Raw genomic sequence first — 12973 nt, forward strand, 5'->3', positions numbered from 1 at the left:
CCGGAAATAGCTTCTGGAGCAGGTGCCAAAACTTCGTGCATCTCGAGTGGGGGCGGTTTCACAGGAAATGAAGCTTGAAACCTTACGCTTACAAATTATGCTTCGTTCATGTGTAGGTATGCCGTACTGCGTATAGCTGGAAGCGGATTTACGCCGGACGTGCTCCATGGCCTTACTAGCATCATGGCTCCACCTGACTCGAACATCTCGGAAATGAACCGGTCGTTGTCCTCAACCCCTACTAGGAATGTGTTCATGCAAAAATTCCCTTGTTTATCCTTGCGAATAGCCAAACCCAATTATATTAAAACTTCACACTGAAATCGAACGCTGGACAATAGTAATAATCAGGGAATCATTGGATATCATCCATCATCCAACTCGTCCAGCGCCAAACATCAACTGAACGAGAAGATAATAACACCAATCGCATCAAATCAACATCTACATATAATGTCTTTTCTCTTTCCCAGGTATAGACGCCGTCCGGACTCCAAAACCGGTCTTCTTTTCCTCCCTGCGGAACTCCTGAGAGGAGGGGAGACAGTCAATAATCAATACATAACACAATTGTGGGATGAAGAAACGCGAGTACAAATACATCGGACGCTTGCCGTCCGTTTATACCAACTACCTGATCATTATCTCAACGACGTCTCTTGCGGAGGCGGTGTTCCTTTCCCTTCTTGGATTTCTTCTTGCTCTTGTCCGCGGGCAGCACGAGCGGTTCGTCCTTCATGTTCCACTCCATAAAGCGTAGGAGGTAGTCATCGATATGTCCGGGCTGAGCTTCTCTCTGGACAAGCTCATCAACTCCCTGCATGTACGGGGCAGTCGATCCCGGGGTGGCCCCCTCATCCAGACCAGAAGCCAACGGGGTCCCGGCCTGGGTCTGCGCAGGGGTGCTCTGCGACACGCTCCGGTCTTCGAAGTCGCCGTCGTCGGCGTGTTCGAGTTCCTTCTGGGCGTTCTTGGCCGCATCGATATCTTCCTTATCTTCTGCCTGCTCGAAAACGCGAGACGTGCCGGACACGCGGTTCTCCAGCACCCGGTCCATCGCGGCACTTGCCTCATCTTGGCTTTCCAGGGCCCCTTCGTTACCGATCATATCGCGCACATCAAGCTTCCTGATATAGTCGGTCGTGAACTCTCCTTCCTGGATCACAACGTCGTCCAACATCCGCTTTTGGTTGGCTTTGCGAAGAATGTTCGACTCGATCGTAAACTCCGAAACGAACCGGTAGATGTGAACATCGCGCGTCTGGCCGATACGATGGCAACGGTCCTGACACTGTTTGTCCATGGCTGGATTCCAGTCTAGATCGTAGAAGATGACTGTATCCGCACCCGTAAGGTTGATACCGAGACCACCGGATCGACTGGAGAGAATAAACGCCAGGATACGGTCGTCGTTATTGAACCGGTCGGTGAGGATCTGACGTTGCTCCACCTTGGTGGTACCATCCAACCGTAGATATCGATGTCCATGAATATTGAGGAACTGCTCCAGGATATCCAGCATTTTCGTCATCTGGGTGAAGATCAAGGCTCGATGGCCACCAGCTTTGAGGTCCCTTAGAAGCTTATCCAGCCTTTGCAACTTGCCGCAGTCATATTGTAACAGTCGCTTGTCTGGGAACGCGATTGACAAACGCATCTGCGCTTCATGGAATGGATCATACGGTGGGAACCTCTCCTTCTCGGTGAGATACCGGGTTTCAATCGGGGTCAAGGCAGCTTCGGTGATGCCGGAGGCAACGGCGGCCGGTGTGACACAGGCAAATCTCTGAACATAGCCGTCCAGAGCTTGGGACCGTTCCTCGATGGACAATATCATCGAAGCGAGAACGGATGACCGACTGGACAGCCAATCTGCCAGAGAACGTTTCCGTAGGGGGCCGTGCGAAGTCGGCCGCTGTTTGCTATCTGCGGTCAGAAACTCGATCAGGCTCGTTCCGTATACCGGCCGACGGCCATGCCGTTTGGACTCGAAGTACAGACACCTCTCAAGTTCCGCCATCCTCCTTTTGCGACAGTCATTCTCCAGAGCCTCCAAGGTAGACTGCACAGTGGAGCCATCGAAGCCCATCGCCCAGTTAGTGCGATGGTATTGAAGCTCCCGAAGCTTGTTGAAAGGGCCGTAAGCCATGAGCCTCGTACTGTCGTCGGCTAGACGGCGGGAAATGTTCTCCCGGGAGATAGGGACCAGGTTCAGGAAGTCCAGGTCAAGTCTCTCCAGTGGGTGTTCAAACAGTAAGCGTCGACGAACGAGGAGTTCTTTAATCTCGAACTCTGTTGCCACAGAGCGCGGCATAGCAAATGATGTAGAGATAGGTCGGGTCTCAAAAAGGTCTGGATGGTTGCACACTTTCCGAAGCTGCATCAGACAGTTAATGATCGATAGATAATTGCCCGAGGCAAGAGTCTCCTTGGTCTGCGCCCTTGACATAAAACCATCGTAGAGGTATCTCTGCCGCTTTGAAAGTCGACAAAAGACAACATGCTCATATTTGGCGGGCATCTGCTTCTCAACATCGGCTTTCAAACGACGTAGAATGTATGGGCGCAGGACTGTATGAAGCTTTGTGACGACTTGTTTCGCTTCATCGTCCATGGTTTCCCGGCCATGCTCCAGGATTTGCTCCACTGGACGCCTAAACCACTCAGAGAAATTCCTCAAATCAGCAAATCCTTCGATCCCCTCGTCTTCGCCATCAGTCGGCATCAAGAAGAACAAGAGAGACCACAGCTCCGTCAAGTTGTTTTGGAGTGGGGTTCCAGTCAGGAGAAGCCGTGCTCGAGTCCGGAAAGTTAATAGCGCTTGCCATCTCTGAGAGCGGAAATTCTTGATGTTGTGCGCTTCGTCCAGAATCATATAATGCCAGGCTCTTCGCTTCAGCACTTGTTGATCCTGGAGAACGAGTTGGTATGAGGTGATCAACACGTTCCAGCTCGTATCGTCCATCCAACCCTTTCGCTTTTGTCGTCGCTCTTCTTGGTTGCCGTAGTATGTCATGATCTTGAACCCTGGGCACCACTTTTTGAATTCCATCTCCCAATTGAGGATCACACTCGTGGGAACGACAACCAAGTGCGGTCCCCATACCTCATGTTCCACGGCTAAATGGGCAAGCAAGGCTATGGTCTGTATAGTCTTGCCGAGACCCATCTCATCTGCAAGGATCCCGTTTATGTGATTCGTATAAAGTCCGGCAAGCCAATCGAGGCCAAAATGTTGGTATTCACGCAGGGTTCCTCGAAGAAGATGCGGTATGGGCGTCTTCAATCCAGGGGTAGGGGATTCGTTTTGCTGTTCTGTAGGTTTTTCCACCGAAGCTTCGTATGATGATACAGATTCCGGTTCGGAAGGCTTTGTGGCAAGTGTGCCTGGTGATGCCTCGCTGGAACGCTCGCCGCTCTGATCAAGTTCAGGTTCATTGGGCATATCGGATGTCTCCCGGGGAGGCTTAGGGGTAGTGTTCTCAGAAGCACCCTGAAGTTCCAAGTTTGGAGGTTGAGAATCTGTAGGCCCGGTGTCCACCGTCTCATCCTCCATAGGAGTAGCATCAACCGAAGGAGGATCATCAACAGTCTCCATCAAATCCGGCCCTGATTCAGACTGCGCGGGTGCGGTAGGAACAAGTGAAACCTCGTCGGGATCTTCTACTTCCTCTGCCCCGTCGTCATCGTCCGGAACTTGGTTCGCGTCGTCGTCGATATCGTCACCAGTAGTTTGTCCCCCGGCCGAGGGTACATCATTCGCAAAGAATCCCATTAATCCAGGACCATCGTCGCTTTCTTCGTCAGAGTCTCCTCTATCTTCATCACTGTCGCCCATGTCATCATCCATGTCGGTGGACTCCTCGCTGTCGTCCATGAGCATCGGGTCAACCTCATCGAGCTCAACCTGTCGTGGTGAATCTTCTGCCGTTGGAGTCTTAGAGTCTGCCGCATCGTCGGACACACGCCCACTGTTAAAGTCCTCGCTGTCCGACAATGCAGACTCATCTGAGGCCAAAGAGTCCCGGTCTGCCTCGGAATGTGCATGGGCGAGGTTGGCATACTTCAGTCGGAGTTCCTCTGCGGTAAGGCCTTCATCGTCGTCGACTCCAGCTTCATCTTCACTTTCGGAATCGGAGGACAACATATTGCTCTCGTCGGATTCACCATCAGATTCGCCATCAGTCTCCCCTTCCTCACTATCGGTAGTTTCGGGAGCGTCGCTACCAGTTTCACCCAGGATTTCCATTCGTCTCTTCTCGAAGAGCATGGTGGACTGTTTAATGGCGTGATCCAAAGCTTGCTGGTTCTCCGCTTTCCGTTCCTCCTCCCAGCGCGCCAAACGCACCCGGTCTATCTCTGCACGAGCCAAATCGAACATCTTCTGAAGATCCTTGGCGAGTTGTTTCCGCTTCACGCGCATCTCCTCCTCCTGCTCCCTGAGTATGTCTTCCGGGTCCTTGTTCCGCTTCTTCCAGGCGTCAGCACACCACTGAGCGAAAAGCTTTGCCGTTTGACGGTGCCGTCGATGTTCCTGATCGAGAAGCTTCTTAAAGTACAGCGCATGCGCCACCAGGTGATCCTGGTGAGAATACTGCTGGGGCGGCTCTTCCTGTTGTTCGGGTAGATATGCAGAGCATACATCGGGACTAAGTAAACCGCCTGGCTCAGCAGCAGCAGCTATTCGACGTCTTTTATGCGCTTCCTCAAGAGCTTCGGCGGGCGTAAGGACGCGGTCGTCGCGCATCCTCCCCTCCGGACTCTCGAACCATTCCCGGAAGGAACCATACTTCCGAGGAGCCAACACATGGGATGGGTGCTGGGCTCCGAGCGATGGCTTCTTAACCTTGATCCGCAGTCTGGGGAACCTCTGACTCTGTTGTTCCCCTTCGTGGTCTTCAGTCGCCCAGACTCCCCTCCCCGCGTCACCTCCTTCGCCCAGCTCAGCACTTGATCCATTGGGACCGGTATTGGAAGTTCGACGATGGGCCGGAGTACCAGAGCCCTGTGGGACTGCCCTCGTGGAAGTCTGCCTCGACGCGGGCGACTGTGAGACCTGCCGCCGCCGGGTAGACCCACCCCTGGTAGACACGTTGCGCGGTGACCCGTTGGTCGTCGTGTTGGCACCAACAGACCTCCCGTTCGGCTCCGGACGCGATGGAGAGTTCGCCAACGGGGAGGACACCGCGGGCTTCCCGCCTACATATTGCTTCTGGGCGGCTCGCGTGTGCCTTTTCTCCGACGGGGGCTGAAACTCCAGAGGAACCGCGTTGACTCGAGAAGACCGGCGTTTGCCATCTTGCAGGAAGGACGTCGGACCATCCACACCAGCCTTTTTCCAGGGGGGCGACACGGGGCGGGAACTCGACCGACGGGAGGGCGTTGGGGCGGCGGCGAGCTTTCGCCTTTTGGACGGCGGCCCGTCGGGATTCTCGACGAGATCGTCTGTGAGCTGAGCGGGGAGGGAATCGCGTTTCGAAAACTCGTCGGGATACTCGGGCGCAGGCAAATCCGATGGAGGGGTAGGGGGTTCGGGGGTCACGCGTTCATGGTGGTGTGTAATGCCATTCGAGCTGCCGTTTTGCATGTCTTGGTAACCACGGAGGCAGGGGCCCTGATCACAGCTGACCCCAGTTTTCCCAACGAAAACACAGTCGATACGGGAAAAATTGGCATCAACGGGTAGCTATCACTGAGTTAGAATGCCACCAGAAATTTGGCATAGTTATCGGGCATGTAGCGCGACGGGTGACGGGAAAAGCACGGAGATGGCGAGATTGCGTGGAGAGGTGGTTTTTTCAATACTCTGACGAGGAGTACGGGGAGAGGGTTTGTCAGCGGGTGTGTCATCTTGCTGCCCCAGGCCACAACACAACCGCCCAGTTAATCCAATCCGGAATCCCGTCCGTCATTCGAACCTCCTCCCGTGAACTCGAGCCTTTTCGTGCCCTCCCTTCCCCTCCGTCTATCCTCTCCCGCTCCCCGGCACGACAGTCAGTGTTTCCCCTACCGCGGTCAATTCGCGTCTGGTTTTCCAAATACTCATCTCCCTCCCAGATGCTGTCCCAGCGCATTTTCACCCGGCGCCTGCCCCAGCTGGCTGCCCGTTCCATCGTCCCCCGCGCCACGTTCTCCCAGGGCCGGACTCTCGCGGCTGCGGAGGTCGAGGATCCTCTGCAGGTAGGTTGCCTTTTCGAAGCCGTTGCCGTTCAATTGGCCCCGACTGACGTCTCCGCGCTCTCCAGAATGGTGGCTACCAGAACCCTCCCCGTGTGAAGCGTGCCTTCAGAGACCCCTACGGCGACTGGTGGGATAAGCAAGAGAAGCGTAACTTTGGCGAGCCGGTCCACGAAGAAAACGAAATTCTGGGCGTTTTCAGTCCGGAGCAATATACCCATGTCACGGCTCGCAAGGGTCTGTTCCAGCTCGGCGCTTTCGTCGTGACCTTCCTGGGTCTCTGCGGCGTGGTCAGCCTGTACTACCCGGACAAGCCCAGCGTCCCCAAGACGTATCCGGACGGTCTGGAGAAGGAGATGGGTGGAGCGCATGCGGTTCCGGTAAGTCGAATGTCCACTATGTGTGGTGCCAGTGGAGAGATTACTGACGGCTCTCAGGCCCGCAAGTCCGGCCAGGATTCTTGGTGATTTCGTTTGGTCTGTTTCATGTTGTGTAAATAAATACAATGCGAGTTCTTTTCGGTTTGCACTTGACGTGGTCATCGGTCCGCTGACAGGAGGAACTGTATCTGGATTGCGACCAGATCCACCGTGTGATATCTGGTCTGTACGGGAGAATATGTTGAACGTGGTGTGGCTCCAGGACCATCTGCGGTCACCCACAGCCACAGCGGACCAGGTCTTTGTGCATCCTGGACGATGGGTGGTACATACGACAACCGCGAGGGCCTGTTTGGTGCAGGCCGACGCTCAGCAACTATCCACCATTAAAAGTAATCCAATAATAAAACCCAACCCAACCCAACACGGAATGTAGTTCCCAACAAACAATCCAGCTAGACTCCCAGTATACAGTGGCAGAGAGGGTTGCGCACAGCGAGCGAACGACGTCAGCGGATGGGGCAGCTCATTCTGTTTCAGGTGCAGCAAAACCACCTGCCAACAACACCCCTCCCATTTCCACCACCCCTTTCTTCCACCTCAATCCCTCCTGCATTTCCCCCCCCGTAATCTTTCCCCCCATTCCAGTCCCCCTTCTCCCGGTTCTCCTCATCAGGAAGTGCGTTCGTCCAGTGTCTCTACGGCTATCCTCTCTCTCCAGCGTGTATGCTGCTCTGGTTGAGGTCGCATCCCTGTCCATCCATGGTCCCCACCCTCCGCGCCGCCACCGCAACATCACGATAGAGCGTCTTTCCCCATGTCGACGGCATCGACCCAGTCCCGAGGCTTGAATCGACGGATAAACAGCCTTCAGAATGAACATCGCCATTCGCGCAGCCTCTCCGGCTCCCGTCGTCGCCCCGTGAACCCGACAACGTCCTATACCTACGCCCTCCGCGTTGCCTACCTCGCCTACCTGCTCCATCCTCGTTCGCGCCGCGTTCACAATGCACCGGCGCTTCAACAGCGCCCGAAGCGGGCTTCGACGTCGTTCCAGGATCTGATGAGCGATTTTTCACTGGTGCGGGATTCCAAGAGCACGCGCTTCCCGCATGGCTTCATCTCCGAGCTGGAGAAGCGGTTGACCGGGGTCTTGACGAAGAAAGAGAAGAGGAAGGAATATCAGGACCCACTGGTGGTCAGGACGTTCGCCGTGTTCCTGAACACCCTCAAGGAACAGTCGTTCAAGAAGCGCATGGAGAAAGACCGCCGCGCCGAGGATCTCGTCCTGATCTTCTATTCGAATGCGACGAAGGAACTGAGCAAGGGGAAGGATCCGGACGACGACAGCTGGAAGCTGATGGTGGACAGACACGTTGCGCTCTTTGTCCGACTGTTTGCGCTTATCTTGAAGAGTAATGACTGGGCGAAGGATCGGCCGGAGCTGGCAAACCGCCTGTCGGTTCTGGAAAGCAAGCTTCTTTCGCAGGATCAGGATCTCATGGAGTCCAACGGTGCCTCGGTGGAGACGGCTGCTTCTTTAAGCTACGACGTGAAGGATATGCCGCTCGTGCAGCACGTGGCTAGGATCTATGGCATGACCACCGCCCAAGCACAGTCCGACATCGACAGCCACAGGGGAACTTGGACGGCGCGGGCAGCCCTACAGGATCTAAAGGCCTATCAAGCTCATCTGAGCCTCAACACACGGAAGACCCTATCCACCGAGGATTTCGACAGCGAGGAAGCATACGAGCACTGGAAGAAGGGCGAGGGCCCGGACCTGTCGCAGATGATGCTCGCCATCGTGCAGTCCAACCCTGAGCTTGCCAAGAGCGCCCCAGGTGGTGCGCTCCCCCAGTTTAACGTGAACTCCAACGACGGTACGGCGGCCGATTTAGCACGGTCCAGCTCAGACCGTCCGACCTCGTATATCATCGATCAACCGGTGGATCTCAGCTCCCTCGCTCTGGCTGACGACTATAACGACTCTGACGAATCCGACGTTTATACATTCATACCATCCGATACAAGAACCGTGTACAGCCATATTCTGGCCCAGGCCTTGAGCCACGACTTGAAAGATCGTGAAGTAGAAGCTACCCAAGCCACTTCCGAGACACCGTCCTTGAAGCTCCTCTCCAAGCAGTCGAGTGAGCTTTTGAACGAAGTTTGCCTTCGCTGGAGGATCCCCAACTTTTCTAGGATCGTTCTATTCCTCAATGTCGTTCGTTCGAAATTCGTGGATAACGAGATCGATCTCGACACCTTAGATTCGGCATTTACATTCGTCAAGGAAACGCCCTCGGCAGAGAGAAAGCGGAGCAGCTTTGTGGCATCCGTTCTTTTCGACCGTCAGAAATGGACGATCCATGACCTTCTCCTAATGCAGCAGATTCTTTCAGACCTCCATGAAGCGTTGCTGAGAGAACTATACGATGTCATGATGGATTGCTACGAGGCCAAGCCTCGTGCGATCGGCCCAGTGATGTACGTTTTGGAGAACCACATCCAAATAGACCCCGACTACACCGAAAACCCGGCGGATATCGAGCGATTCCAGGCATACGTCCAAGATGGGCTTGCTCAGAAAGCAGCCGAGAAATACCAACAGCATCTGGGTCAGGAAGTGCCGGTCGAGCCGGAGTCGTGGGAGTTGTATCACATCATTCAGCTGTGCGATGTCATTTCGAAACTCGCACAAAAAATTCGAAAGCGCTATCGCAATAACCCGGAGATTATGGGGTAAGGGCCAGACTCACACTACGTATGCCCTCAATCACACTCGCTGACAGACAACAGAGTCTCCCCCTACAGGACCTTGGTCTCCAACGTGCTCCCAATCTTTGCAGAAGATGTCCACGAGATGGTGGTGAGAATCATCGAGAGGGAGCAAGCAACCGGCCAGGAACTTGAAATTGAGGACGGGTTTGACCTCTATAAGAAACTGACCACTGTTCGCCAGCTCTTTGTGGAGGCACTTCCCGAGTATGTTTCTCGCTCCTTCATTGTGAATTCACAACCTAACGAACAAGCAGTCAAAAATTCCCATTCCGCGTGGAAGAACTGCTGGAAGGGTTTGTATGGCGCTGGATCCGCTTGACTGACCAGAAGATCATGGACTGGGTTGAGCACGCCATTCGACAAGATGCCTTCAACGTCCGAGCTGATAACATGGGCGACATGGTCCCGGAAGATTACCGGCACAGCGTGTCTGTGATAGATATCTTCCGCTCATTCAATCAGGTCGTGGAGCAGATGATACAGCTGGGGTGGGACGACGATTTCCAGTACGCCAAGTTCATGACCGCGTTATCCAAGTCCATCGGAAAGGGGGTTGCGAGATATTGCGAGTCACTGGAACAGATGTTCGCCAAGGAAATGGATCGACTGTCTCCAGATCAAGAGGCAGCAATGAATCAAACGGCCCAGGAGAAGCTGATGCAGATAGCAAAGGAAGCATGGAACAGCAAAGAGAAAATAGAGCCGTTCCAGTTCTTCCCCCAGGTAAGCCAACACCAGGACACCATTCTATACATGCTTCTTCTCCCGTTAACCTTTGCCTAGTCTCTTGTTAAACTCAACAACGTCGAATATGCTCTCTCGCAGCTTGATAGACTTGAGCATGAGATCAACGTCGACGGCTGTGCCGAAGTCATAGCACAAAACTCGCCTCCGCAGCTTCAGAAAGTCCGCAAGTCGACAACCTACGTGTTCACAATCAAGATCGTCGAGGCGGAAGACCTGAAAGCATGCGATATGAACGGAGGCAGCGATCCCTACGTGGTGTTGACGGACGAGTACCAGAAACGGATCGCAAAAACTCGAATTATCTACAATAACCTGAACCCCCGGTGGGACGATACCGTGGATATCACCACGCAAGGACCATTGAACATAATCGCGACGATCTGGGACTGGGATGCAGTGGGTGATCATGATTACGTCGGCCGCACTTCCATCAAGCTGGACCCCGTGCACTTCCGCGATTTCCTGCCGAGGGAATACTGGCTTGACCTGGATACGCAAGGCCGGCTGCTTCTTCGTGTAAGCATGGAGGGAGAGCGCGACGACATCCAGTTCTACTTCGGCAAGTCCTTCCGGACGCTGAAGCGCACCGAGAGAGACATGACTCGCAAGATCACCGAAAAGGTAAGCCAAAAGCAGCCCAGCAACCAAAAATCAACACCCTCACTGACAATCGTGGCCAGCTCTCTGCATACATCAGCTACTGCTTGTCACGCCGGACACTGAAGTCCCTGCTCTCCCGCGGCCTCACGATGGCGAGCGTGTCCAACTTCCTGAACCGGAACCGAGCGCAGTCTACGGCGACCATGCCGTCGAACGCGGAGGTGGAAAACGCGCTGACGCCGCTGTTCGACTACTTCAACGACAACTTCGCCATCATGAACAAGACGCTCACGGGCGAAGCCATGAAGATGGTCATGGCACGACTCTGGAAGGAGGTGCTGAGCACGATCGAGAGCCTACTGGTGCCACCTCTGTCGGACAAGCCATCGCACCAGAAACCCCTCACGATACAGGAGGTGGACATCGTCTCACGCTGGCTCGTGCTTCTGCTGAACTTCTTCCACGCGGTCGACGACGAGACGGGCGAGGCCAACGGCGTCTCGATCGACATCCTGAAGTCGCCCAAGTACCACGAAATCCAGAGCCTGAACTTCTTCTACTTCGAGCCGACGGAGAACCTGATCCGCACGTCGGAGCGCATGGCGTCCGCGACCATCTCCCGCCAGCAAGCAGCCAAGAACCGCGCGTCGGCGCCACCACACCTCGGGCTGTCCGGGTCGGGCAGCGTGCTCGGCGTGCCCAGCGCGCGCCGCGCCAAGAGCATCATGCTCTCGCGCAACCTGGGCACGATGAGGAAGATGAAGGAGGAGAAGCGACGCGAGGCGCAGGCGGAGCCGAACGACGACATGATCCTGCGGATTCTGCGCATGCGGCCCGAAGCCGCGGGATATCTGCGAGACCGGAGCCGCCAGAAGGAGCGGCTTGCGGCGGCCGCGGCGGCCGACGCCATCGTCAAGCAGAGTCTGATGGCCGGCGGGGGACGTATGGCGGGGACGCTGGGTCGACGCTAGGACACACAGACAGACCGACAGACAGACCGGAGGTCATCGTGTTTGCGCGTTGCTCACTTCAATTTTTTTTTTTTCTTGTTGGTATTGTTTCCGGCAGGCTGGGGCAGGGGCATCGGTTTGTTATCTCAATATTTGTTGACTTCATGCGACGATTCCCATTCCTCGACTACGTATTTGGAAGTTAAGTTACGAATGCTCCAGTCCTTCCTGCGGACGTACTTATTGATCATGGCCTGCTCGAAGGACGTTGATACTTTCTTACGCCCTACAGGACGGGAGCAATCCCATCCAGCTATGTATGTAATGACGTGCATTTAAATATAATTCAATTCAATTCATCTCATTTTCATCCACACACCCCCCGGGGCTATGGCGTACTATATGTACCTAGAGCGACCCCTTACTCGAGGGCAATGCACTCAATCTCAACCGGCACGCCCTTGGGCAGCTGAGCGACAGCGACACAGCTACGCGCCGGCTTGTGGGTGAAGAACTTCTCGTAGGTAGCGTTCATCTCGGCGAAGTTGGCCATGTCCGTGAGGAAGACCTACGCTGGTCAGCGCCATCGCCAGCCAGCAAGCAAGCAAGAGCACGGAATCGGGGTAGGGGCACCACATACATTGACCTTGACAATCTTGTTCACAGCCGAACCGGCCGCCTCGACGATGGCCTTGATGTTGTTGCAGCAGGCCTGGGTGAGGTCACCGATGTTGCCGGAGACGAGGTTGCCGGAGGCGTCGGCGGGGATCTGGCCCGAGACGAAGATCTGGCCGTTGGCGCGGATGGCCTGGGACTGTGTTCGGTTGGGTTAGCGGAGAGGGTGGGTGTTTGTTGGTGGGCAGGTGTATGGTGCATCGGCGGGCGTATCATGGTCGGGGTGAGGAGTAGGTAGAGAGGTAGGGACGCGGGGGACTCACGTAGGGGCCGGCAGCTGCGGGATGGTGGTTAGCTTGGTTCGAATGGACAGTTGGACTGTGGGATCGCATTGATGCGCAATGGACCCCGGGTTCTCTGGTGGGTATGGGATATGGCTGTCAACTTACGAGGGCAGGCACCGGAGGCAGTGACGGGAGTCATTCCAGACATTGTGGCGAGTTGGGGGTGGTGAAGGGGTCGGAGGACGCGGGGAGAGGTCGACAGGGTCGAGAGAAGAGGGCGAGAGGTGGTGGAGAGGTGGGAGAGAAGAACACGAGAGCTAGAACGAAGCATGGGGAGGGAGAGATGGAGGGGCAGCGGGGGAGATGGTTAAGTAGTGGGAAGTATTCCGCGGGAAAGTCGGCCTGAGGCGTCTCCGCCCCGATGACTAACAAGGTA

At 55.2% G+C, this 12973-nt stretch overlaps 4 protein-coding genes across 4 annotated transcripts; 2 read left to right on the plus strand and 2 right to left on the minus strand.

Annotated features, from left to right (window-relative positions):
- Positions 1–244: 244 nt before the first annotated feature.
- Positions 245–5866, minus strand: swr1 (putative SNF2 family helicase/ATPase (Swr1)). The gene has a single exon (XM_073696405.1). The coding sequence runs from the start codon at positions 5585–5587 to the stop codon at positions 647–649; it is 4941 nt and encodes a 1646-aa protein (XP_073552174.1). The 5' UTR covers positions 5588–5866; the 3' UTR covers positions 245–646.
- Positions 5867–6057: 191 nt separating this feature from the next.
- BDV59DRAFT_197707 (uncharacterized protein) lies at positions 6058–6644 on the plus strand (the record flags this gene model as incomplete). Its single annotated transcript, XM_073692986.1, has 3 exons — positions 6058–6180; positions 6246–6557; positions 6615–6644. The coding sequence occupies 3 exons, from the start codon at positions 6058–6060 to the stop codon at positions 6642–6644; spliced, it is 465 nt and encodes a 154-aa protein (XP_073552175.1).
- Positions 6645–7181: 537 nt separating this feature from the next.
- BDV59DRAFT_44393 (C2 domain protein) lies at positions 7182–11722 on the plus strand. Its single transcript, XM_073696406.1, has 5 exons — positions 7182–9302; positions 9360–9545; positions 9596–10064; positions 10125–10709; positions 10769–11722. The coding sequence occupies exons 1-5, from the start codon at positions 7375–7377 to the stop codon at positions 11657–11659; spliced, it is 4059 nt and encodes a 1352-aa protein (XP_073552176.1). The 5' UTR covers positions 7182–7374; the 3' UTR covers positions 11660–11722.
- Positions 11723–11973: 251 nt separating this feature from the next.
- BDV59DRAFT_167672 (Endoribonuclease L-PSP-domain-containing protein) lies at positions 11974–12926 on the minus strand. Its single transcript, XM_073687953.1, has 4 exons — positions 12703–12926; positions 12577–12590; positions 12279–12452; positions 11974–12206 (listed from the first exon to the last, which is right to left on the minus strand). Exons 1-4 carry the CDS (start codon positions 12866–12868, stop codon positions 12060–12062), a joined length of 501 nt encoding a protein of 166 aa, XP_073552177.1. The 5' UTR covers positions 12869–12926; the 3' UTR covers positions 11974–12059.
- Positions 12927–12973: the final 47 nt, after the last annotated feature.

Source organism: Aspergillus ambiguus (assembly GCF_047715705.1).
Source record: "Aspergillus ambiguus strain CBS 117.58 unplaced genomic scaffold BDV59scaffold_2, whole genome shotgun sequence".
Taxonomy (NCBI): Eukaryota; Fungi; Ascomycota; class Eurotiomycetes; order Eurotiales; family Aspergillaceae; genus Aspergillus; species Aspergillus ambiguus.

Excerpts from the sequence above, each read along its gene's own strand:
- swr1 (XM_073696405.1), bottom strand. The coding sequence starts at position 5,587 with ATGCAAAACGGCAGCTCGAATGGCATTACACACCACCATGAACGCGTG.
- BDV59DRAFT_44393 (XM_073696406.1), top strand. The coding sequence starts at position 7,375 with ATGTCGACGGCATCGACCCAGTCCCGAGGCTTGAATCGACGGATAAAC. Across the intron at positions 9,546-9,595 it reads TTTGTGGAGGCACTTCCCGA|TCAAAAATTCCCATTCCGCG; the intron begins GTATGTTTCTCG and ends ACGAACAAGCAG. Across the intron at positions 10,710-10,768 it reads CTCGCAAGATCACCGAAAAG|CTCTCTGCATACATCAGCTA; the intron begins GTAAGCCAAAAG and ends AATCGTGGCCAG.
- BDV59DRAFT_167672 (XM_073687953.1), bottom strand. The coding sequence starts at position 12,868 with ATGCTTCGTTCTAGCTCTCGTGTTCTTCTCTCCCACCTCTCCACCACC. Across the intron at positions 12,207-12,278 it reads ACAAGATTGTCAAGGTCAAT|GTCTTCCTCACGGACATGGC; the intron begins GTATGTGGTGCC and ends TGACCAGCGTAG.